This window comes from Mus musculus, chromosome 5 (genome assembly GCF_000001635.26).
Source record: "Mus musculus strain C57BL/6J chromosome 5, GRCm38.p6 C57BL/6J".
Lineage (NCBI taxonomy): Eukaryota > Metazoa > Chordata > Mammalia > Rodentia > Muridae > Mus > Mus musculus.
The window spans coordinates 137,656,812-137,683,469 of record NC_000071.6 but is presented as its reverse complement, the minus strand read 5'-3'; the positions used below and the strand labels follow the sequence as shown (position 1 = coordinate 137,683,469).

The 26,658-nt window shown below is 47.6% G+C and overlaps 1 protein-coding gene across 5 annotated transcripts in view; it reads left to right on the top strand.

Moving 5' to 3' along the window:
* The window catches only part of Agfg2 (ArfGAP with FG repeats 2), a 34,344-nt gene that overhangs the window by 1,337 nt on the left and 6,349 nt on the right, over window positions 1–26,658 (top strand). Inside the window, exons 2-7 of one of the 5 annotated variants that reach the window (NM_001303271.1) lie at window positions 15,696–15,789; window positions 16,294–16,409; window positions 19,098–19,254; window positions 19,866–20,034; window positions 21,981–22,106; window positions 23,276–23,308. In NM_001303271.1, coding sequence (NP_001290200.1) covers window positions 15,696–15,789; window positions 16,294–16,409; window positions 19,098–19,254; window positions 19,866–20,034; window positions 21,981–22,106; window positions 23,276–23,308 — 695 coding nt within the window. Of the gene's footprint in view, window positions 1–15,695; window positions 15,790–16,293; window positions 16,410–19,097; window positions 19,255–19,865; window positions 20,035–21,977; window positions 22,107–23,275; window positions 23,309–26,658 lie in introns of all 5 variants that reach the window. The other 4 variants (NM_001303266.1, XM_006504569.3, NM_178162.3 and 1 more) reach the window with 4 other exon arrangements.

The window sequence follows — 26,658 nt, the reverse complement described above, 5'->3', positions numbered from 1 at the left end:
ATTTGATTTCTTTACTTTGCACTGTAGGGACATGTAGGTTCCATGGCTTGTGTGGTTATCAGAGAATAACTTGTAGGAATCAGCAATTTCCTTCCACTACGTGTGGGGCCTGGGGATCAAACTCAGGTCAACAGGCATGGCTGTAAGCTCCCATACTTGCTGAGCTAGCTAGCTCACCAGTCCATTTTTTTTTTTTTTAATTTGTCTTGAGACGGGGTCTCATACAGTCCACGGTGACTTTTAATTCATGATGTAGCTAGGGGTGGCTTTGGAACTCAGAGTCCTCCTGCCTCTACCTCTGTAATGGCTGGGGTTACAGGCATGCTTTGGGGTCTTTCCTAAGTGTACTGCCGAGTCTCATCTGGTAAACTGTAAATTTGGGGAGCAGAGGCTTGGTTGTAAAATCCACAATGCTACCCTCAGCCCAGACCACCCCAGATTTCTAGTTATTTAGTAAGCTCCTTCTCCTTAGGAATTATTTGACTAACATTGGGTTCGAGATCTTTGGTTTTCTTAGGGACTCGTTTTTGTCTGGTTTTCTAGTATTTTAGTACACTGCTATTTTATTTATTTATTTATTTAATAAGGAAAGCTCTCCTGTTCTTATATGCATACCAGCCTGAAAAAAAAAAAAAAAACCAAGGAGTATTGTTCTTTTGCGACAGATGGGAGATCAAAAGTAGAAAGAGGTTTAGTAATTTACCCAGTGCCATATGGAGGATTCTGTTCCCAGCGTTTGTCATTTAGTACGAGCTAGGATTGTGGGGAGACCAGAAATGAAGATCCCGGTGTCCTAGGAGACCGTGTGGAACTATGTCTCTACTACATTGTCACCCTCTTCTTAAAATGTCTATGGTTTTATCGTTGTTGTTGTTTAAGACAGGGTCTCATGTGGTCTAAGCTAGCCTTGACTGTGTAGCTAAGAATGACTTTTGTTTCCACCTCCTGAGCGCAGGGATTACAGGTGTGCACTAGCCTGACTTGTGAGGTGCCAGGGTCCCACCCAGGCCTTTATGAACACTAAGGGTGCACTTGGACTGAGCTGTAGCCCCAGTCCACCAGTGTTCTCAGCCTCCCTTCTACCACTGTGGCTGGACACGGACCACCATGTATGTGACCACCCGGGGAGACTGAGGCTGGCCTGGATTGTTTGGCTAAACCATCCATATACACCCCGTGCCCGTATAGAGGACAGTGTATGAGCTTGAAAGGATGGCTCAGTGGGTAAAGTACTTGTCATGAAAACGTGAGGACCCGAGGTCAGGTTCACAGAACCCAGGTAAAGGCCAGGAGAACGAGGTGGCTTGCTTGTGATCCTAGCACTTGAGAGGCTCTGGCTCAGAAGGGAGACCTGGCCTCTATATATAATAAGGTGGATGGCAGTCAAGGGAGGTACCCAAGTCAACTGGCCTTTGCATGCATATAAACTCAGACACATGTGAACACATATACACATGGATATCCTGTATATTATAGCATATAATACAAAAGAAAGCATAAATCTTGAAATGTTATGAGAAGGGAAATCTGTATTGCTTTTCTGATACTTAGGTTTGAACTCAGGGCCTTGCACATGATGGGCAAGTACTCTACTACTGAGCCACAGCCCCCTGCCCCCCAGTCTGGAAAATCAAATTATTGCATCTGGATAGAAGTGAAGAGAAGCCTTATGATCTCTCAGAGCTAGGCCCTGGGGCTGGGGGTTGGGGGACGACGGCTGTCAGGAAAACTGTTCCTCTGTTCTAATGGCTAGAGGTGATGGCATGAAAGATAACGAACTCAGGGAGGGCTCGGGCTGGAGAGATGGCTCAGCAGTTAAAAGTACTTCTTGCTTTTGCTGAAGACCCAGGTTCAGTTCCCAGCACTCACAACCATCGGTAACCGTCTGTTCAAAAGGGAATCAACATCCTCTTCTGGCATGCATGTGGTGCACAGACAGACATACGGACGAAACACTCATAGATGCCATCTAAGAATAGATAAATGCAGACAAAACAGTAACAGTAAAACCAGATCCCAGTGGGTACTAATAAAAACCAACCAGCCAAACAAAATGCAACCTTTTTAAAGGTCACCTTCAGCTACTGAGTGAGTTTGGGGTCAGCCTGTGATATAGGACACCTTGTTTTTAAAGACAGAGATAGGGGGAGGGGTATGAATCTGTTGATAAAAGTACCTGCTGCCCAGCCTGCTGACCTGAGTTCAGTTCCCACCTGGGAGAAGGGAAGAAGAGTTGATTCCCCAAGTTGTTCTCTGCCCTATGCGCACAGGCTGCGGCACAGGTGTATACACAGAGACAATAAATACATGTAATTAAAAAAAATATTGGTGGGGGTCAAGGTCTCGCCATACAGCTTGGGCCGTCCTAGAACTGGCCATGTAGACCAGGATGTCGTCAGACTTAGAGATCTGGTTACCTCTGCCCCCCCCCCCTCCCACCCCCCAAGTGTTGGGATAGAAGACATGCTCTACAACGCTGAGCTTTAAAATATATTTTTTTCCTAGGGTTTTGATAAGATAAAGCTCTGCATAAGCAGGAAATGCCGACATTGTTACCACTTACTAGATTTGGTTTCAAGTATCCCCTGATAACCTTCGTCTTCTATAATGAATATCCCACAACCAGAGCAGAAGGGAGGACAAGGGATCTAGGCCATATTAAAAACCTGATTTCTTGTGCTGGAGAAGTTAACTGCTTCGTATCAGTGCGCAATTTGTAGAATCTTAGACCGCTCCCTCGAGGTCACTCCCAGCTGCTGGTCTCATGAATGAAAAGCCACACACCTGCCGGAGCTGGGGAGATGGCCCTGTGGTTATGGGTGCTTGCTTGATTCCCTGGACCCACCTGGTAGGAGAGACTCCTTCAAGTCCTCTGATCTTCATGGGAGCACTAGGGCTCATATGTAAGGCACGCACACGTGCACACACACTCACAAACGAATGGCTGGAGACTGGAGGACGACTCATTATTTGGTAGTTTTTGCAGAGGATCAGGGTCCAGTTCTCAGCACTCACACATCGTAGCTCACAACTACCTGTAACTACAGTTCCAGGAGATCCGATGGCTTCCGAGGACACCAGGCGTGCACGTGGTACACAGGCACATATACACTCAAGCACATAAAAATAATTTTTTTAAAGCGTAAAACAAAAATTAATGTAATTTTAAAAAAGATTTACTCATTATTCTAAGTACACCGTAGCTGTCTTCAGACACTCCAGAAGAGGGCGTCAGATCTCGTTACGGATGGTTGTGAGCCACCATGTGGTTGCTGGAATTTGAACTCAGGACCTTTGGAAGAGCCGTCAGTGCTCTTAACTGCTGAGCCATTTCTCCAGCCCTGCAATGTTTTTTTGTTTTTGTTTTAAATCATTGACTCCTGCGACTTAGGCAAACACTGGATAGAGAGTCTTATGGCCTAATGGAGATGTGGTAGGAGAAATTTGTTCTAATCCTTCAAGAGACTCCAAGAGGGCTAGCTTTGCTGGGGCTGCCAGTGCCTCAGACTGGACAGGCGGCTGGGGGTCGTCTGTTCCCATGGGGTTAAGTAAGAGAACTCAACTAGCAATGAGATGTCTAGAGGGACTTGCTGCCAAGGCTGACAGCCTGAGTTCAATACCCATGACCTACTTGGTAGAAGGAAACAACTGATTCCAAAAGGTTGTCCTCTGACCCCCACACTCCTGCCGTGGCTTGAACAGGCACTCACACAGAGTAATAAATAAATTATTAGATTGAATTTCCTTGAAGGTCCGTAAAGTTGATTGCCCATACATTAGGATTTTGTGCTGATGGTTAGGGAGAAACAGCAGTAATCCAGCAGCCTGCATATGTCTTTTTTGGGTAGTTGACAGATTACAGCTGAGTAACTGAAGCCCCAGCGATGGAGATACAGCAGTAACAGCTCACTAGCTTACCGCAGTGGAGCCTATCTGTGTATAAGTAGTAGTGTCTCATCAAGTACAGCAGAGCCCGGGGTGTTTTGCATGGCAGTGTGAGCATGTATTAAGGTATGATGTACAGAAGAGACCTGGAGAGACTGCTCAGCGGCTGAACCCACTTGCCTTGTCTTAGTCTGTTTTCTGTTGCTATGGTAAAACACCATGTGTGTTTTACCACACGGTACTTGCAGAGGAAAGGGTATATTTGATTTTTTTAAAAAGACTTATTTATTTATTATATGTAAGTACATCATAGCTGTCTTCAGACATTCCAGAAGAGGGTGTCAAATCTCATTACAGATGGTTGTGAGCCACCATGTGGTTGCTGGGATTTGAACTCAGGACCTTCAGAAGAGCAGTCGGTGCTCTTAACCGCTGAGCCATCTCTCCAGCCCCGGGTATATTTGATTTACATGTCCTAATCACAGCCCCTCATTAAGGGAAGTCTGGGCCGGAATGGAAACAGAGGCAGGAATGGAAACAGAGGTCATGGAGGAGTGCTGTTTTCTGGCTTGTTCTCCATGTTCACCTTCCTTATGCAATCCAGGACCACCTGCCCTGGGATGCACCACCCACAGTGGGCTGGGCCTTCCCATGTCAATCATTAATCCAGAAATGCTCCCACAGAGGATTAACTACAGGCCAGTCTGATGGAGGCAGGCAGTTCTTCAATTGATATTACCTCATCCTAGAAGACTCTAGCTACGTCAAGTACACCCACAAAGCAGGAGCTTTCTTTATTTTTATTATTATTTTTTTTTTGCTTGCCTTTTTTCCTGGCTATCCAGGAACTTACTCAGTAGACCAGGCTGGCCTCAAACTCAGAGATCCCCCTGCTTCTGCTTCCTGAGTGCTGGGATTAAAGATGTGCACTCTCTCCACCCAGCTAAGAAGAGCATCTATTAATGTTTACTTTATTATGTGTATAGCTATTTTTCCTCCATGTATGTTTGCATACTGTGTACATTCAGGGCCCCCAGAGACCAGAGAAGGGCCTCAGGTCTAGTGAAACTGGAGCTACAGAAGGCTGTGAGCCTCCACGTAAGTGCTGGGAATCAAACCTGTGTCCTGTGGAAGAACAGCCAGTGCTCTTAACTGCTGAACCATCTGCTCTTTTTTTTTTCTTTTGAGAGAGAGTTTCATGTAGCCCAGGCTAGCCTCAAACTAGCTATGTAGCCAAAGGTGGCTTGAATTTCTAATTACCTCTCAGGTGCTGAGCTTACAGACATACACTACACTACTGCTGCCAGTTTACAGGGATTGAATTTAAGGCTTCTTGCATGTCAGGAGGCAACTCACCAGCCCCAGTCCTCTGAGGAGCAGATGGAAGGGAAGTTTTCCAATACCACCTTTAGCACCCTAGTCTGAGAGAGGAGACAGCAGGATATACTTTATCTTAAAGGCCATTTTTCTGTAAACTGTGTTATAAACATGGCTGCCTTTTAGAGAGAGGGAGTTTTCTGGGGGCAGTGTGCAGAACTGCCAGGGATCCCAGTTGGCCTGGCTGGCTGACGTGATAGAGCCGTCTGTTCCAGCGGAAGCCGAATTTCCTAAGGTCTGGAGAGGAAAAATATCACATTTGTTTATTTTTATACATATTTAGTGTGTGCGTGTGCATGCGCATGCACACGTGTGTGTGTGCGTGGTGCTCATGTGGAGGTCAGAGGACAGTTTGATGGAATTCATTCTCTCCCTGCACCATGTGGGTCCCTGAGTTCATACTTACTGGAAGGTAGCTTTCTTTACCCTCTGAGCCATCCCATTGGCCAGAATTCTACATCTCTCATTAACACACAGGCATCCTAAACCTTTCCCTACATGTCTGAGCTTTTTTGTCTCCCTCTCCCCTCCTTTTTCTTTTCAGGACAGGGTTTCTCTATGTAGCCCTGGAATTTGCTCTGTTTTCTAGGCTGGCCTTGAACTTACAGAGCTCCACCTGCCTCTGTCTCCTGCTGGGATTCACACTTTTTTTCTAAAAAGATCTATTTATTTATTTAATGTGTGAGTACACTGTTGCTATTTTCAGACTCACCAGAAGAGGGTACTGGCTCCCGTTTATACATGGTTGTGAGCCACCATGTGGTTGTGGGAATCGAACCCAGGACCTCTGGAAGAGCAGCCTGTGCTCTTAACGGCTGAGTGGTCTCTCCAGCTCCTCACACTTTCTCATTTCATGAAGTGTTTTCTCAGCTGTAGCAGTAACCTGGCATGTCCATGTGACAGCGTGAGATCGGCCGCTGCTTTGGGCCATTTCTAAATTTGCATGTATTTAAGCCAGGCGGTGGTGGTGCGGGTGGTGGTGCACGCCTTTAATCCCAGCACTTGGGAGGCAGAGGCAGGCGGATTTCTGAGTTCGAGGCCAGCCTGGTCTACAGAGTGAGTTCCAGGACATCCAAGGCTACACATAGAAACCCTGTCTCGAAAAACAAACAAACAAACAAAAAACAAAACAAAACAACAACAAAAATTGCATGTATTTGTATGTGGGCTGCCACAAATGTAGTTGACAAATTTGATCTAGTTTTGATCATTCTGTTTTCCTCGGATACCTAACTTCTTTCTTTCTTTCTCTGGCAGTATTAGGGATTGAGACCCGAGCTTCATACATGTGAGGCAAGCCCCTCTCTCTACCAGTGAGCTACAGCCCCAGCCTGCTACTACCTAATTCCTTTAATCAGGATTTAAGTGCTTTCGATGTTCCCAACATACACATATAACTTTCAATGTCTGTATTTATTTATTTGTGTGAGTGCAGGTGTGTGCGGAGGTCAGAGGGCAGCTTGTAGGTGCTGGATCCAGAGGATCTACCTCAGGCTGTCAGGCTTGGCAGTCAGCACCTTTACCTTCACCTGCCAAGCCATCTCACAAGCCCTTGTATTGGTTTTGAGACAGGGTCTTATGTAGCCCAGGCTAACCTCAGCCCCCTCTATATAACCAAGGCTGGCTTTCTACCTCACAAATGTTGGGTTTACTGGCCTGGCAGTGGTTTCATATAGCCCAGGCTGGCCTCCAACTCCCTATGTATGTATGTGTATAATTCTAACTCCCCTACAGGATGATATCCCTACCTTCTGATGCTTAAAGTGAGGTAAAAATTGTTACTAAAAAGCACCTATCGAGCTGGTATGGTGGCATGCATGTGTAAACCAGAATTCCTGAGGCTTAGGCAGGGAGGGGGTAGAGTTCAAGGGCAGCCTCTAAATATCTGCTTTTTCTTCCCTTCCCTTCCCTTCCCTTCCCTTCCTCTTCCTCTTCCTCTTCCTCTTTCTTTCTTTCTTTCTTTCTTTCTTTCTTTCTTTCTTTCTTTCTTTCTTTCTTTCTTTCGTTTTTTTATTTTTTTATTTTTTTTATTTTTTTATTTTTTGGTTTTTCGAGACAGGGTTTCTCTGTGTGTAGCCCTGGCTGTCCTGGCACTCACTTTGTAGACCAAGCTGGCCTCGAACTCAGAAATCCACCTGCCTCTGCCTCCCGAGTGCTGGGATTAAAGGTGTGCGCCACCACGCCCGGCCGTCGTTTTTTTAAAAACATCTTTCTTTCTTCCTTTCTTCCTTCCTTCCTTCCTTTCTTTCTTTCTTTCTTTCTTTCTTTCTTTCTTTCTCTCTCTCTCTCTCTCTCTCTCTCTCTCTCTCTTTCTTTCTTTCTTTCTTTCTCTAATGTATGTGAGTACACTGTTGCTATCTTTAGACACATCAGAAGAGGGCATCAGATCCCATTACAGATACATGTGAGCCACCATGTGGCTGCTGGGAATTGAACTCAGGACCTCTGGAAGAGCAGTCAGTTGAGTGCTCTTAACCCCTGAGCCATCTCTCCAGTCCTTCTATTGCCTTTTATAATGGTTTGTGTTTGTGTGTATGTGTGTGCACACAAACATGTGGGGCCTAAGGGATAACCTGGTGTGTCAGGTGCCACCCACCTTGGTTTTGGGGGACAGGGTCTCTCCAGTGGCTGGGAACCTCCTGATGAAGCTAGGCTGCGTGTGGAGCATGTAACCGGGAGTCCACTGTTTCCGTCTCCCTGGGGTTGAGACTACAGTGGCAAGCCACCACATCCAGCTCTCCTCATGTGGCTTCGGGGATCGAACTCTGGTCCTTGTGTTTGCTGAGCCTTTCCCCTGACTCCTTAGATGATCCTTCGTATTCACGCTTTCTTCAGAGTCCCCATGGGTCAACCACTGTGTGGAAGGAGAAATGCTACGTATCTTTTTTGTCCACCAAAGCAAGCCGTGCTTCTGTGCCCCGGCTGTCAGGTCCCCCTTTACTGCTTTGGATCTCAGGGATGGCCACCTTTGACTCCTGCCTAGCTTTACTCTGACCATGGCAGTCAGACTTCACTCGGGCAGTCCTCCAGGGAGGTGTCTACAGAGATGTGTTCCTTTGAAACCAGCCCCTGAATTACACGTGCCTCAGTTTCCCTACCCGGCCTGCCAGAAGTGGTTCTTGATGAAGATCCGTCTCTTGGCAGACTGAAGGAAGGTGTAACCGGCTGTCTGTCCGTCCGCTGATTCAGTACTTTTCCATCTGTTTGAAGTGGAAACTGCATTTGTACCTTGCCCTGTTTATTTCTCTGTGTTCCCTCCTCTCCTCCCTCATCTCTCATGGGCACCTTTACTGGGCAGAGGTAAATGGCACAGTTTCATTGACTTATTGATTTAGCCTTATGTGTATGGGTGTGCGTGGGGGTGCGTCTGTGTGCTGATGTTGTTCCTCAGGCATTCTCCAGCTGGTGGCTGTTTTGTTTTGTTTTGAGACACTGTCTCTCTGCATAGCCCTGGCTGTTCTGGAACTCACTCTGGTAGACTAGGCTGGCCTCCAACTCAAGAGATCTGCCTGCCTCCGCCTCCTGAGCACTGGGATGAAAGGCGTGTGTGCCATCATGCTTGGTGGCCTGGCTTTTGTTCTGGACATCAAACTCAGGTCCTCGTGCTAATTAATCAATCACTTTACCCCCGATTTACTTATTTGTTATATTAGAGGTCCATGAACAACTGGAGAGATGGCTTAGTGATTAAAAGCAATGACTGCTCTTCCAGGGGTCCCAAGTTTAATTCCCAGCAACCACTTGGTGGCTCACAACCATCTGTAATGGGATCCGATGCCTTCTTCTGGTGCATCTGAAGATAGCTACAGTGTACTCACATACGTAAAATAAAAAAATGAAATAAATAAATACGGGATGCAGAAGAAGGTAAAAGGAAGCCAGGCATGGTGGCCTAGGTCTGAAACCCTCACAGGAATGACTTGCAAGCTGAACGCTAGCTTGGGCTACCTAGCTCCAATCTCAAGAAAGCAAATGAAAGGCTAGTAAGCTGGCTCATGGAGTCCTACCACCAAGCCTGAGAACCTGAGTTTAATCCCTAGTCTCTCTAAGGAGGAAGGAGACTCCCTAAAGTTGTCCTCTGGACCTCCACAAGCACTCTGGGGCACATGTGTCCCTCCCCACACACCAGGAATACATAGATAATAAGGGAGCCTGTGAGGTGGGCCAGTGCACAAAGGTGCTTGTTATCAAATAAATAAATAAATAATAGATGGATGAATGGATGGATGGATGGATGGATGGATGGATGGATAGATAGATAGTTTTAAAAACAGAACAAAGAAAAAGGAGCTGGGGATGGTGGCACACCCCTGTGATCCTGGCACTTAGGAGGTGGGAAAAAGAAACAGGTGACAAACAGAAACAAGGAGGGGAAATGTGCAAAAGGCTTGAGGGAGAGGAGCCAGCAGGGCTGTCAGATGCGTGCCCAGCTCTGCACAATGGGAGTGTTGTTTATCTTCACAGTTGAACAAGGAGTGAAGTGGATTGAAGAAGAATTTATGTCAATTTTTGAAATTAGTGAAATTGGTCGTTGAGCAGGGTCGGGACTGTTGAGACCCCTAGCAGGGACTTCTTGTTATTAGTCAAAGAAATGAACTCAGTGGCTGATGGAGCCTGCTCCTGAGCCTGTCCACCTGAGTTCAAGTCTCAGGACACTTGTGGGGAGAGAGAAGGGACTCCTACCTGCTGCCCTCTGACCTCCACACGTGTGCTAGGGCACACGCTACCTAGATTGATGAAAAAGGCTTATTTATTTGTTTGTTAGAAAAGAACTGAACGGGTTTGGCTATCCTTTGATTACAAGGAGCAGAGTGGAGCTTCTAGCAGGAAAGAGACCCAAATCCAGGTTGTATGAATCCGAACACAGGCGTTCAGAGGAAAGGACTTCCCGAGTTTGAAATTGGCACTGATGTGAGGAGTTAGCTGCTGGGTGGAACTGGTTTTTTTCCACTGTTGACCTGACAGAACCTTCTTATCTCAGCCTCTCAGCGGGTTTGATGCTTCCATGGATCGAGATAGAAGCAAAAATATAGGCCAGCTTGACAGTGGCAAGGTGTGGTAGGGTGGAGATACTTGTGTGTTTAGTGTTTAATAAAATCAAAGGGGAGGGGAGAGGGACAGCAAGAGGCCTGGGAGACTGGTTGTCTGTACACGCAAGAAGTTGCCTTTGCAGAGCAGAGTCTTTTGGATGCTATTAGGAGCCTGGTTTTCAAAAGAGACCGAGAGGGAGAGGAGGGGCTGGGGATGAAGCTGGGTTGGTAGGATGCTTGCTAGCATGCAGGAAGCCCAGAGGTTGGTCATGAGGTCATAAATTGGGTATGGGCTACCAAGGGTACACCAGTATAACCCAGCATTGGGGAGGTGGAGGCAGAAGATTCCAGCATCGTCCTCTGCAATAGAGCAAGCTCAAGGTCTAGCCTAGGCTACCATACTTCAGAAAGAAGTAGGAAGGGAAAGGAGTGAATGTAGGTAATAACACTGACTTAAAGCTCAAGCCATAGTAGTCAGTTTGCTTTCTATTGCTTCCTCCGGGGGATTCAGAGATGCTCAGTGGGTAAGAGCTCTGAGCTCGGATCCCCAACACCCATGTGAAAAGCTAGGCATGTACATGTAACAGTAGCAGTGTGGGAGATGGAGGCAGGGGGATTGCTGGGATTTTTCTGGCTGCCAGCCTCGCTCCAAGTTCAGCCTTGGGAATAAGGCATCAAGTGATAGACCCGGACTCTAATGTCTTTCCCCAGCCTCCCCACAGGCTTGCATGTACACACACACACACACACACACACACACACACACACACGCAAATAAACTAATTTAAGTTAATTTAAAATGATTGCCCTATTCAGGCTGGGCAAGTAAATTTAATTCTGAGTTTGTCTGGCATGGGTGTGCCATCACACAAGAGTAGTAGCTCCTTCTCATTTGGGGGTGTTGTGGGGAAAGACCTGAGTTTTGTTGGGGACACTGGATGCTAGCCAGAGGGTTGGGTCTGTTTCATTCCAGGCCAGTGAGTCACATCTGGCCCATCACATGACCCTGAAACTCACATGACCCTGGACTGGACCCAACTAAATGCAAAACACCTAGGCCACTGCTGGCAGGAAAGGGTTTCTACATCTGTGTTCCTAGCCAGCAGTAGCCTCCGTATGATTCAGAGAGACATCGTCTGACTCATAGGCCCTCTTCCCTGGGCTGCAGCCTCCTTCTGGAGTGTTCTCCCTGCCCCCCAGACTGACTGTGGTTATTCATAATCGAGTCCCCAGACACCAAGGTCAGAGCGGTGCTCTCTGTCCTGTACTGCAGAGACATCCTGTTCCCTTCAGATACATTCAGGCCCTGTGTTTTCCAATTGCTTCCCAGCCTTCCTTCATCTTCCCCTCCCAAAACGCCCCTCCTAAAACACCCCTCCTGTCCACACTCGGGCAGACGGTGAGTCTGCTGCTCTATGCAGTCTGCTTTTGATTGATTCCTGCCTGAGTTTCCCCTCCCTCTCCTTCCCCTCCCTGTCCCCCTCACAAGGAAGCGCCTCTGTGTTTACAACTGCTAACAGTTCCTGGTTGTCCTTTTCAGGAAATGTCAGCGACCTTCTTATGATGGGTTTAGAATCTGCTTTTCTAATGTAAACATAATAAATTTCACTGTTCCCATGACCAGTTCTCTTCCTTTCCCACTGCTAACATCCTGAATCATTCTCCCTAATCCATCAAGTGTCCAACTGGATGGCATCTATTGCAGTGAATACACTTGGCTTCCTGAGTCCCCACCCGGTGTGTATGTGTGTTTGTGTGTGTGTGTGTGTGTGTGTGTCTGTGTCTGTGTCTGTGTGTGTGTGTGTGTGTGTGTGTGTCTGTGTGTGTGTGTGTGTGTGTGTGTGTGTGTGTGTATGCGCGCGCGTATGCATGTGGAGACCAGAGGTCAATTTTGAGAGTCATTCCTCAGCTACTAGAGTGGCTGGGCTATAGCTCATCTGGTAGAGTGCTCATGCCCTGTACATGATGCCCCTAGCACTGTATAGCAAGGCACATGGTGGTCTCCAACACTTGGGAAGTGGAGAGACAGTGGGATTGGGGGATCAAGGCCATCCTCAACCACAAAGCAAGTTCGAGGCCAACCTGGACCCTGTCTCAAAAATCCGAGACGGAAGCGGGCTGCCTCAGACTAAAAACCAAACTAAATCAAGTCATTAGTGAGCAAGCGCTCAGAGAAAGACTGCCTGGGAAACCTGATCCCAGCAGACTCCAGGAGAGATCCTATTTAAGAGCTATTGTTTGCTACAGGACCCAAGTTCTGCTGTCTGCTTCCCTCTCATCTTTCCTTAGATGTCACCCTCTTGGATACTGCTTGTCATTTTATAAGGGCATCTGGAGAGTCTTTACTCAAAAGTCTAGTGGCAGAGTGGCTGGAAAATGACCTCGTCTGTAGCCTCCTGTGTCCCAGCCCTCTCTAAAGCCCCTTAAATGAGCAATTTATCACCCAGAAGAAGCCAGCCTTCACTGTTCACTCTGTGGCTTGGCATCTGCCCTGTCTCCACGCTCTGCCATCACTTATGCTGGCATGGTCACGGCCAATTCTTCCAAACTTGGCACGGATACCTTCATGCTGTGCATGCTACCTGTGAGTGTGACTATATTTTCCTACTTATATCTTTATTTTATTATTTTACATGTATGGTATGTATGTATGTATGTACATACATACATATATACATGCCTGTATGTTTGTGTGGACCATGTGGGAGTAGTGCTATCTGAGACCAGAAGAGGGCATCAGATCCCCTGGAAATGCAGATGGTTGTGAGCCACCATGTAGTTGCTGTGAATTCAACCCAGGTTGAACTCTAAACCACTGAGCCTTCTCTCCAGCCCCATATCTTCATTCATTTATTTTTTGAGACAGGGTCTCATATTCCTGGCTGGCCTTGAACTTGCTATATAGCCAAGGATGGCCTCCTCCACCTCCCCAGAGCTTTGGTCATAGGTATCTACCACCACACCTGGTTTATACAGTGCTGGAGACGAACCCAGGGCTTCATGTAAACATCCTACCAACTAAACTATGGTCTGAGGCCCTACCTGGTATTTCAAAGCCAAAGGTGCCTCGATATCAGAGACTTTCTTGCGTGCCTCTGTGGTCTTTTACTTCCTGGTCTAATTTCTTTGTTTTGGCGTGGCTGCCTTTGTTTTAAGATGAGGGCAATGCTCTAGACTGGAGTAAGATTTAAAGTCTAAAGCAAGGAAGACCTGGGGGCTGGTGAGATGGTTCAGTGGGTGAGGGCACTTAGACCTACGGTGGGAGGAGAGACTGGAGTCCTGCAGGTTGTCCTCTGACTTCCACTCGTGCGTGGGCCATGAAGTGTGCACACGATGAATAATTAAATAGATACATTTAACTTCAGAAGGGAAAAGGGGGCTGGAGAGATGGCACAGCGGTTAAGAGCTCTGGCTGCTCTTCCGGAGGTCCTAAGTTCAATTCCTAGCAATTACATGGTGGCTCACAATGATCTGTAATGGGATCCAATGCCCTCCTCTGGTGTGTCTGAAGACGGCCACAGTGTACTCACATATAATAAATAAAGCTTAAAGAAAAGAAAGGGGAAACCATGAAGTGCTCACCTAGCTGAGCCTCTGGTTTCCCCATTAGAACCTCAGAAGGGCAAGTGGATAGGTAAGAAACCTTTCTGTTCTAATGAAATCCCCACACGCGGTCTGTGGACAGACCTGGCTCTCCGGGGAGCTAACGGAACAGGCATGAGAACATGGCTGTGGCCCGTCTTTCCATCTCATGGCTGAACTTTTAAATTTCTTCCTGCTTTGTTAAAAGCTCTCGGAAGAGGGACGCCTGGGATGTTTCTGTTCCAGATATGACTGCCTGAAGGGGGTGGGCTGTCCATTCTTCCCACAGCTCCATTCTTCTGCTAAGGGAGCAAGGCAGCTGGCTTTCGCATACCCACCCTTCTCGACACAGCCTTCTCTCGGTACTGTCAGCAGCATTCGTCAAGGGTCCCTTTTCTGCCAGACTTCATGCTTGGCAAAGCCCACGAGATCTCTGGACGTGTCGCCATAGATCTAGAATAACAGCCAGAAATGGGATGTGGCTGAGTGTCTCGGCTCCCAGAAGTCACCCCCTCAGCCAAACGCTGAGCACCAGACAGGATCGGAGCCAGCCACTCTGCCTCCTCCTCCCAAGTCACTGACAGGATCACAATGTGTTTGTCTCTCTTCTTGTCTCTCCTTTGAAGTTTCCAGAATATTCTCATTTATATTTTTTCCTGATATTAGAAATTAGCTTCTAGTTGGGATATTTAAAATTTATTAAATTTATTTATTTAGTATATGGGGGGGTGCCACAATACACATGGAGGTCAAACAAGAATTTGTGGGCATTATTTCTCTCCTTCTATTGTGTGGGTCTCAGGTCCTTAGATCAGCAAGCTCCTATACCCACTGAACCATCTTGCTGGTCCTTGGTAAAACTGACTTCCTTCCTTCCTTCCTTCCTTCCTTCCTTCCTTCCTTCCTCCCTCCCTCCCTCCTTCCCTCCCTCCCTCTCTCCTTCCCTCTCTCCCTCCCACCCTCCCTCCCTCCCTCTCTCCCTCCCACCCTCCCTCCCTCTTTCCCTCTCTCTCTTTCTTTCTTTCTTTCTTTCTTCCTTCCTTCCTTCCTTCCTCCCTCCCTCCCTCTGTCCCTCCCTCCCTCTCTCCCTCTCTCCCTCTTTTTCTTTCTTTCTTTCTTTCTTTCTTTCTTTCTTTCTTTCTTTCTTTCTTTCTTCCTCACTCCCTCCCTTCCTCCCTTTCTCTCTTTCTCTCTCTCTTTCTTTCTTTCTTTCTTTCTTGATGACCCAATTCCTCAGGGATGTTTGTTGTTCTTCTTGGTTTGTTTGTTTGTTTTGGCAGGACTTTCATTTTGATGAGTTTTTGAGTCTTTGTTTTCCAATATTGAGGATAGAAACAAGGGCCTTGTGTATACTAAGTCAACCAATTTTTAACTGATAAACTATACTCCTAGCACCTCACTGTGGGATTCTAGGCAGGGCTCTACCACTGAGCCACGCCCCCAGCCCCCTCACTGGGGGATTCTAGGCAGGTGCTCTACCACTGAGCCATGCCCCCAGCCCCTCACTGGGGGATTCTAGGCAGGGGCTCTACCACTGAGCCACACCCCCGGGCCCTCCTTGGGGGATTCTAGGCAGGGGCTCTACCACTGAGCCACGCCCCCAGCCCCTCCCTGGGGGATTCTAGGCAGAGGCTCTACCACTAAGCCACGCCCCCAGCCCCTCCCTGGGGAATTCTAGGCAGGGGCTCTACCGCTGAGCCACGCCCCCAGCCCTGGATGGGGTCCTGACTGAGACCATCTTCTGTGCTGTTACTTCATTTCTCCATCCTCACTCCTGTGCACTCACCTGCCACAGCTCACCTCTCTATTTCTGTCCTACAGGAGAGGCCTGAACCCCCCTCATCGAGTCAAGTCAATCTCCATGACAACTTTCACTGAGCCTGAAGTCCTGTTCCTCCAATCTCGTGGAAATGAGGTGAGCAGACGCTGAGGGAGGGGATGGAGGCTGCAGCAATCATGCCACTTGGTAGCAAAGCTTTGAGCTTTGCCTCACATTTCTCTATTTAGTGTGTCTGTCTGTCTGTCTGTGGTAATGGAGGACAACTTTTACGAGTTGGTTCTCTGCTTTCACTATCTGGGTCCTAGGGATCCAGTTCAGGCCATCTGCTTTTTTTTTTTTTTTTTTGCCAGCCCCCCAAAAGTTTCTTTTGGGATGAACTTTTTCTTCCATATTTTTAGTATCTGCTATCGTTTGCCTTATGTGTATTATATGTTTACATAAGGCCTGACCTATTCGATCATAAACTGTGGGGCAGGGATTATATCTGTTTTGTAGGTGAATGCCGATCCCCAACACACACACTGTATCCAAGTTCAGTAGATCTTTTATCTTTGAGTATATTAGCCTGACATCATTAATCAGAGGTTCACTAACAGTGCCATTTACACTCCGGGCATTCTACCGCTTCTGTCCCTTCAGGTCTGTCGGAAAATCTGGCTCGGTCTTTTTGATGCTCGGACATCGTTGATACCAGATTCCAGGGATCCTCAGAAGGTGAAGGAGTTTCTCCAAGAAAAATATGAGAAAAAAAGATGGTAAGAAGGAAGAAAGAGACATATCCAAGGCAGTTTGCCCACAATCCCATTTCCAAAGTCTTACTGGTGTTTCTCTGTGACCAGGTTTGGAATGGGTCTTTTGCTCACCCCCAACTCCCAGATTCAGTTAGACCTAAATTCTGACTTCAAAGTAACAAATTGAAACTGGGCATATTGGTTCATGCCTGTAATCCCAACACTCTGGGAGAATACAGCAGGAGAATTAAAAATTCAAGGTCATAGTGATAGTGGTGCCCACCTTTAGTCCCAGTACTCCGTAGATAGAGGTGGGTGAATCTCTGTGAGTTCGAGGTTAGCCTGATCTACAAAACTTGCCTGGATTTGAACTCAGGACCTTCAGAAGAGCAGTCAGTGCTCTTAACCACTGAACCATCTCTCCAGCCCTTGATAGATCTTCTCGTCAGCACACCTAACTTTATATGGGATCTGAACTCAAGGCCCCGTGGTTATACAACAAGCACCTTACCCACTGGGCCATCTCCGAGACCACCTCATTGGGGTATCCTAGCATTAAGATGCTTGCAGAACGTTTGGGGAGTGGGAAGGGAGTCTTCTGCAGCAGAACTGAGGTCAGGGCAGGCTGAGCTCCATGGTGGATAAGATACACAATCGCTCTCTATAGGAATGAGGAGAAATCTGAGGAAGCATGGTGGTGCAGCTACCCCAGAGACTGGGAGACAAGGAGGGAATGGGCAGGGCCTGTTTGGGCTATGGAAATGTTTTCATGGCCAGCCTTGGCAAGTCAGTGAGACCCTGTCTCAAAATAGCAAGTACCGGGGCTGGAGAGATGGCTCAGTGGCTAAGAGCACTGACTGCTCTTCCGAAGGTCCTGAGTTCAAATCCTAGCAACCACATGGTGGCTCACAACCATCTGTAATGAGATCTGATGCCAGCTTCCAGGGTGTCTGAAGATAGCTGCAGTGTACTTACATATAATAAATAAATAAATCTTTTAAAAAAATAGAAAGTACCGAAAGGGTTTCAGTGTAATCTGTGGGAGGTCCTGGGTTCAATCTCTAACACACACACAGAGAGAGAGAGAGAGAGAGAGAGAGAGAGAGAGAGAGAAAGAGAGAGAGAGAGAGAACACCCAGAAAGAGAAAGGGCCATCTCAACAAAGAAGTTGGAAAATAAGATCACTGTTATATCTGTATTATTGTATCTGTGACTACTTAAAACCTAGATGCCTTGAGATGGCCAAAGAAGACGTCCAATATCTTGTATAAATCACATATGCTAATTACAAAATTCTTTAAAGAATCTGGGTGTGGCAGCTGAGTGCCTTTAACCCCAGCATTCGAGGCAGAGGCAAGCAGAGATCTCTATGAGTTTGAGGCCAGCCTGGTCTACAGATCGAGTTCCAGGGCAGTCAAAGCTACATAGAGAAACCCTGTCTCAGAAGAATAAAAACAACAACAACAAAAAATCTTTTAAAAAGTAGCCACAATATGGGGGGCGGGGGGACAGCATTTCTGAACAGAAATTTATACCACAAAGCTGGGCATGGTAGTATACACCTGCAGCATTCTGGAAGTGGAGGCAGGAAAATTAGTTCAAGTCCTCTATGGGTACATAGTGATACTGTGTCTCAAAAGACCAAAAACAATGACAGCTAGATGGCTTAGCAGGTAAAGATACCTAATTTGACCTGAGTTCAGACCTGAGGAGTCACGTGGTAGAAGGAGCAAACATACATACAACATGCAAGTTGTCTTCTGACCTTCAGTGGCATACATGCATGTACATGTACTTGTACATGTAACACACACAAATAATAATAGTAATAGTAATAATAACAATAATGAAAATTTTAATATAAAGCAGAGAAGGATACATTAAGGTACCCAAGGAGTACCAGAGGGGTGATGGATCTCAACGTTAATTTCAGGTAGCTCTCAATGAGTTCAAGGCCAGGGCTACACAGAGAAACCCTGTCTCATAAAAAAGAAAAAAAAGATACCCAAGGGGCAGCTGTATGTGGTAACTCATGCTCAAGGGGGCTGTGGATATAGCTCAGTGGTAGAGCACCTGCTTAGAATCTCCCAGTGAGGGGCTGGGGGCATGGCTCAGTGGTAGAGCCCCTGCTTAGAATCCCCCAGTGAGGGGCTGGGGGCATGGCTCAGTGGTAGAGCTCCTGCCTAGAATCCCACAGTGAGGGGCTGGGGGCGTGTCTCAGTGGTAGAGCCCCTGCCTAGAATCCCCCAGGGAGGGGCTGGGGGCATGGCTCAGTGGTAGAGCCCCTGCCTAGAATCCCCCAGTGAGGGCAGGGGGCGTGGCTCAGTGGCAGAGCAGTAACTATCATGCACAAAGCCCTGCTCACAGAAGAAAGGGACACATTCAAGAGAATATTGTTAGATCTCTACATTGTTTTCGGGGGAAGGTGTTGGGGAAGGGTTGAGATAGGGTTTCTCTGTGTAACCCTGGCCAGTCCTGGAACTCGCTCAGTAGACCAGGCTGGCCTAGAGCTCAGAGATTTACCTGCCTCTGCCTCCCAGGTGCTGGGATTAAAGTTGTGCACTGCAGTTCTTTTCACTCATAAACGGGAATTGGTAAAGAAATAATAAAGACTTTGACCCTGTAACTTGTCTTTCTCCAACCACCTTAGCTAAACATGGTCCAAGGTTCTCTCTCTCTCTTTTTTAACAGCATAACTGTTCTTTTCCACAGGTACGTCCCCCCAGAGCAAGTCAAGGGGCCCTCTTACAGCAAAGGCAGTGTCTCTGCTACCCCTGTCCAGGGCTCTGTCCCAGAAGGGAAACCCATTCGGACACTTCTGGGAGACCCTGTGCCATCTCTCTCTGATCCTGCTTCCACTTCAAGCCAGGTAACCCTCGGACCTGATCGTCACATTTCCACTGAGATTTTGGGTTAGGTTAGGAGGGACGGGGGCCGCTTTCCTAAGTGAGATCATTTGGATTTAGCGCATTGTCAGTCTGTGAGCTAAAGGTTGGTTCTCAGCCATACTGCTACCTCTAGCTTACATCTGGATACCTAGACCCTGGCAGAAAGTGGTGCTTAGGGAGATGAGAATAATGACTTCAGTCTTGACCCTCCCTTCTTGTATCTGGCAAGGATAAGGGCTGAGCTGGGTGGTGGTGCACACCTTTAATCCTAGAACTCAGGAGGCAGAGACAGGTGGATCTTTGGGAGTTTGAGGCCATCCAGGGCTACACAAAGCCTATCTTGGTGGGAAGGGCATGGGGGCGGAGGAATCTGTAGAGGTGAGCTCCTGGGCGCTGTGGGGCACGATGCTATGCAGCTCAGGGTTATTTCTACATGCCCTGAAGTACCTGCTCCCTGTGGCCGAGTGAGGTGCTGAGGACACCAACTCAACTTTGCCTTCTCGCAGCTTAGCTGTTTGGGGGCAGCCTGGTCAGCTCTGGAGGGACCCGGGCCATGTGGGATTCTAAGTGTCACACACAATTCTTTCCCAAGCCTGGGAGCCAGTCGCAGGCACGCAGCAGCTCGCAGGCCAGGAGCTCCCAGCCTCCTTCCCATTCATCCACCAAGAAAGCCAGCACTGACCTGCTGGCGGATATCGGGGGAGACCCCTTTGCTGCTCCCCAGGTGGTGCCAGCCTTTGCCTCATTCCCAGGCTTTGGAGGTAAGTACTACCCTGGGGCAGGAACCCGTCTCCGCCGTATCTGTATTACTGCAAAGACATCATTAGTCCACCGGGGCCTAACTTTTCTGTGTGGCTGGGGTCAAGGAGCAGCATGAGTTATATTTGGTAGTCTAGCTATAAAACGTATCAGTGGGGGCTCCCAGCAACTCCTCTAACAGTCAAAGAACCCATTGTATTGCTTTATCTCTGCTAAGCCGGACAGAAGGGAGCCGGGTGTGATGGTGCCTGCCTGTGATCCTGACACTCAGGAGGCTGGACCCGGAGAGTAAAGAGCTGATTGATCATCGCCACACTATAAGTGTGTGCATGTTTATGTGTATGTCTCCCAGTGGGGGCCAGATGGAAGGCCATGTTCTCCCTGGGCAGGTGCTCTAGGGTTGGAGGAGAAAGCAGGCTGACTGGTCTATATACCACCATATCTGCCTTGGTTGTTGTGATACCAGATGTCTCTTGTTTCTTTGTACTTTTTTTTTAAAGATTTATTTACTTTATGTGTATGAATGTTTTGCATGTAATGTCTGTACATGCTCCGTTATAGATGCCTGTGAGCCACCAAATGAGTGCTGGCTATCGACCAATGGTCATCTTTAAAAAAAAAAAAAAAAGAGGGGCTGGAGAGATGGCTCAGTGGTTAAGAGCACTGACTGCTCTTCTGAAGGTCCTGAGTTCAAATCCCAGCAACCACATGGTGGCTCACAACCATCTATAATGAGATCTGACGCCCTCTTCGGGTGCATCTGAAGACAGCTACAGTGTACTTAGATATAATAAATAAATCTTTAAAAGGAAAAAAAAGTGTTTTTAACCACTGAGCCATTTCTTCAGCACCAACCTTTTCAATTATTAAAGTAAAACAAGCAAAAACCAGTTTCTAAACAAGCAAAAACCAGTTTCTCGCTGGCCTGGAACTTGCCACATAAGGCTAGGCTGGCCGGCCAGTAGACTCATGGGTCCACCGGTCTCTGTGTTCCCAGTGCTAAGATTATACGCTAATGACATAGATTCTAGGGACTGAGCTGCCTCCCAGGAGGGCGGGCAGGAAAGGAGACTGTCTCTCTCTTTTGGAAATAGGGCAGTAGTGCTGTGGAGTGCAGGCTGGTCTCAAACTCATGCTATGATCTCCATCCAGCCTCTTGAGTGCTGGGGTCACAGGTGTGAACCACCATGCTTTGTGTCTCAGGTTTCTGTCACTGTGATTTAAAAAAAACAAAAAAACAAAAAAACAAAAAAACACTCACCAAAACCAGTTTGGGAGGAATGGGTTAATTTCGCTTCCGGGTCCTGGTTCACAGCCCCTTGAAGGAAGTTATGGTCGGAACTCCCATCAGGAACTGAAGCAGAAACTGTGGAGGGCTGAGGATTGCGGCCTGCAGGCTTGTTCCTTACGGCTTGCTCAGCCTGTTTTCTTTTGGTTTTCGACCTTCTGAGACAGGCTCTCACCACGTAGCTCTGGCTGGCCTGGGTCTTGCTCTGTAGACTAGCCAGCCTGCTTGCTTGTACAGCCCTGGACCGCCTGCCCATGGATGACACTGCCTCCGTGGGGTTTGGTCCTCCCATATGAATCAAGAAAGTGCTCCCACAGACTCACCTGCAGTAGCTCAGTCTGATGGAGGCGCTTTCTTTTGGCGGGGAAGGGGGTTCTCTACAGAGCCTAGTACTTGTTCTAGTACTCACTGTATAGTCCAGGCCTGGCCTTGAACTCACAGAGATCTGCTGCCTCTACCCCCTAGGGTTGTTAAAACATGCACCACCATGTGTGGCAGAGGCACTTTCTCATTGAGGTTCCTCTTGCTAAATGACTTTTGGCTTGTTTCAAGTTGACAAAAAAAAAAAAAAAAAAAAGCCACCCTAGCCAGCCAGCACCTCTGGCTGTGTATAGGTTTCTTTTCTTCCTGCAGCAGCATTTGTATCCCCTCCTCCAGTAGGCCAGACTCCTGCCCATGGAGGCTTTGCCAACTTCGATGCCTTCAGCAGCAGCCCTAGCTCTTCCACCTTCGGAAGCCTCCCTCCATCCGTCCAAGCGCCATTCCAGGCCCAGCCGACCCCTGCAGGTAAAGTACCTCATCCATTTCTGGCCTCTCTCTCAGTAGCATCCGCTGTCCACCTCCATACATTATCCTTCCTTCCTTTGCATCCCCATCGATCACGTTGACCAGATAGCTGTAAAAGAGGCATTCAAAACTGCTTCTCCTTAAAGGGTAACAGGGTGTGGGGCCTGCCAGCCACAGACAGGGCCCACCGTGATCCTCTTTTTCACAAAAGGAAAATTGCTACACTACTAGCCAGAATTCTACCCAAGACAATACTCTTTCTTGCTTTTAAAAATATTTTTTCAAGATTTATTTATTTTATGTATGTGAGTATACTGTAGCTGTATAGATGGTTGTGAGCCTTCATGTGGTTGTTGGGAATTGAATTTTTAGGACCTCTGCTTGCTCCGGTCAACTCTGCTTGCTCTGACCCGAAGATTTATTTATTATTATACATAAATACTCTGTAGCTGACTTCAGACGCACCAGAAGACAGTGTCAGATCTCATTACGGGTGGTTGTGAGCCTCCATGGGATTTGAACTCAGGACCTTCAGAAGAGCAGTCGGTACTCTTACCCGCTGAGCCATCTCACCAGCCCTTAAAAATATTTTATTTTACATATTTATGTGCGCACATATGTACACACTTGGCAGGCTGATGTATGCCTTGCCATATGTAGAGGTCAGATCACAGCTTCTGAGAGTGGTCTCTTCTTCCACTGTGGGTCCTGGGCATTGAACTCAGGTCTTCAGACTTGCATGACACGTGTCTTTACCTGCTCAGTGCTCTTCCGACCCACACAGAAACTTCCTGACTGGGAACACTGGAGGGCTGAGTCCAATAAACAATACACGCATCCTGTTCTTATTGTCTGGGATAGCCTGTCTCAAAGGGTCAAGTGCCAGGTCAAGTACAAGGTGGTCCCCAGGCATCCACACCCATCTCTTCCAAGATCTAAGCTCTTGGAAAAGGGATATTGTGCCATTAGGAGTTGCAGGCGACTCTTGAGGTCCCTTTCAACCCTTAGTTCTTTCCAGAGCCCTTGGATCTCAGTCTCTATAGCCCTGCCTCTCTTCTTTTGGCTGTCCTGGACACCAGGAGCTGGCAGCTGAAGGGCTGTAGAAACCAGATGTCTAGGGACAAGCAATGACTCATACTCTTTTTTCCCTTCTCCGCCCTCATTGGCAGCCAATCGGATGCTAACTGGAAGTTACAGCTTTGGTGAGTCCTTCTTTGCAGCCCTCAGCCTACCCAAGGTCCTCTGAAGTCTTTAAAATGTAGCTGGGCACAAGGACACATGCCTTTAATCCTAGTACTTGGGAAGCAGAGATAGCCTCTGTAAGTTCGAGGCCAGCCTGATCTACATGGCAAGTACTAGGTCAGCAAGGGCTACATAGTGAGACCCTGTCTCAGAAATAAATAAATGAAAATGTTGCCAGGGTGTGGTTCTAGTAGTGAAGTATGTAATCAGAGTAAATGAGAACCTGGATTCCATCACCAGAGTGAAAAAATACAGCATTATAAAACAGATTGTGCGACACAATGTGGCAGAACTAAGACGTCCTGACTCTACCCACAGGGTCCCACTGTGTCACTGAGAACTGCAGGGCTGCTTTGGTTTGATGGCCTGATTGATTTTGTGGTACTGGAAATTAAGCATCAGGCAACCAGTCTACTACTGAGCCATGCCCCCAGCCCCTCCCTGGGGATTCTAGGCAGGGGCTCTACCACTGAGCCACGCCCCCAGCCCCTCCCTGGGGATTCTAGGCAGGGGCTCTATCACTGAGCCACACCCCCAGCCCCTCACTGGGGGATTCTAGGCAGGGGCTCTACCACTGAGCCACACCCCCAGCCCCTCCCTGGGGGATTCTAGGCAAGGGCTCTACCCCTGAGCCACGCCCCCAGCCCCTCCCTGGGGGATTCTAGGCAGGGGCTCTACCACTAAGTCATGCTCCAAGGTACTAACTGAAAAATCTAGGCAAGTAACTTTATTACTGAGCTATATCCCTCATATTTTTTAGTTTGGAACAAGATCACACTAAGTTGCCCACACTGGTCTTGAGCTTTCAGTTCTCAAGCTTTTGTCATTTTATACGGAGAACTGTTAAGGTGCCTGCCTGCTGCCAATCCTAACCATCCCAATCTAATCCCAGAAACTCAAAAGGTGCAAGCAAAGAGCCAACGGAGGAGAGTTGTCCTCCGAGCTCCACACGGCACCAGTACCAGGCACTCCCGGACACACACTAAGCACATAACTGTAAGGAAGACAGTTCTGTTAAAATCCATGCAGAAGGTTCCGTGAGTATGGGACTTAAAGTAACCGGCAATTCTGACAAAGAACGGACTACAGGGCACAATAAGAATTTTTTGTTTTGTTCTTTGAAACAGGGTTTCTCTGTGTGGCCCTGGCTGTTCTGGAACCTGCTCTGTAGACCAGACTGGCCTTGAACTTATATATTAAGATTTATTTATTTATTTATTTATTATATGTTAGTACACTGTAGCTGTCTTCAGACCCACCAGAAGAGGGCATCAGATCTCATTACGGATGGTTGTGCGCCACCGTGTGGTTGCTGGGATTTGAACTCAGGACCTTCAGAAGAGCAGTCAGTGCTCTTAACCACTGAGCCATCTCTCCAGCCTTTGAACTTACATGGATCTACCTGTGTATACATCACAATGCCTGGCCCAATACAGTGAGCTTTTAACAAGCCAGCTGCGGAGGAGCCTCCACCCTTCTCCCTCGGGAGACTAAAGTGAGCCAGCCAAGGGTGTCCTGAGGAACTATTTAGCAAGTGTGCTCTAAAATAGAAGAAATAGGACTTTGTGACCATCTGACAGGGTATCTACTTCTAAAATATATATTTTTTTATTTTTTAAAGGCTTACTTTATTTTTATTTGTGTGTATGAGCGTTTGGGGCCTGTATATATGAATGTGCCCCAAGTGAGGAGACAGAAAAGGGCACTGAAACCTTAGGAACAGGAGTTCCAGGTTGCGCGCCATCAAGTGCGTGCTGGGAACCGAACCCTGGTCCTCTGCAGTAGTGGCGAGCGCTCTTAACCACTAAGCCATCTCTTCAACCCCAGAATATATTCTTTCCAATATGATCCTTTAATGGTTGGCGATTCAATAGGAAACAAAATTTCCATAATTTCCGACAAATAAGAATTACATGTGTTGTGCTAGAGAGGCAGAACAATAGTTAAGAGCACTGACTGCTCTTCCAGAGGACTCAGGTTCGAGTCCCATCACCTACATGGCAGCTCACAACATCTGTAATTCCAGTTCCAGGGGACCTGATGCCCTCTTCTAGCCCATATGCACACCAGGCATGTACATAGTACACACATATGTGCAAGCAAAATGCTCATACAAGTAAAAAATTTTTAAAAAAAGGCTTAGAAAGTTTTAAATTTTACAATATTTATTCATCGTCCCGTTGGTACGGTGCTTGCATAGCTTGTGAAAGTGTCTCAGTTTGATCCTTATCAGCACATAAATTAGACATGTTAAGCTAGGCTCATTATCCTGTCACTCAGGATAGTGAAGAAGGAGGGTCAGAAGTTTGAGGTCATTGGCTGGCTACACCGGGAGTTTGAAGTCAGCCTGAGCTACATGAGACCCTGTCTGAAAAGACACAAGAGAGGGTAGGGGTGAGAGGGATGCTGGCCTATAGTTCAAGTTGATTACATCCCAACAGTGCTGGGATCTATGTGGGAAAAGAAAGACCTGATACTCGCAGTTCCCAAAGCATCAGGTCTGGACGGCTCTACCAGCTGACAGGGCACACCCTAACCCATCCCTGCCACTGTGGCAAGATCGATCCCCAGTGTGCACGTGGAGCTAGGATGGAGGATGTAGCTCAGTTGGTAGAGCACCTGCCTAAGCACAGGCAAGGCCCCAGATTCCATCCCCAGCAACACGAGGCAGAAAAAGCTCTATAGACTTTAGAGATTTTGAGAGGTGGGCAGCTCTTCTGATAGGGCTGTGTTGTGTATGTAAGGAGTGCGAAGAGGGGAAGTTGCTAAATGTGCAGTTTCTTGGAGTTCAGTGGGTAAGGCTTTTGCTGCCAAGTCCAGTGACCTGAGGTTGATCCCAGATCCCACGTGACGGAACAAGAGAACCAGCTACTGCAAGTCCTCTGACCTCCATGTGCACCCCTTTATGCAAAAAAAAAAAAAATTAATAAGAATTAAACTGCTGCTTTGGAGCTGGTGATGGCTTCCTGGGTAACCCGAGTTGAAGCCCAGCTCTGCCCTCTAGTGTCCATAGGGGAACACTTCACAGACTATGATCCAGGCAGGAGCCAGCTGGGGTAGAAACTCTCTCCTTGGGAAGCAGTTGGAACATGGAGAGCGAGGCCATACCGAGAGTTGGCTCATTCCTAGAGGAGCTGAAACCCCTTGTTACATTAGCTCAGAAACCCCGTGTACTCTGAGGCAAGCAAGCATGGCCCAGATCCACCTGCCTTATGTTCCGTGTTTGAAAGCATGGATGGGGGGTGGGGGGGCTGTCAAGATGGTTCCGTGGGTAAAGGCACTTGCTATATAAGTCTGATAACTTAAGTTT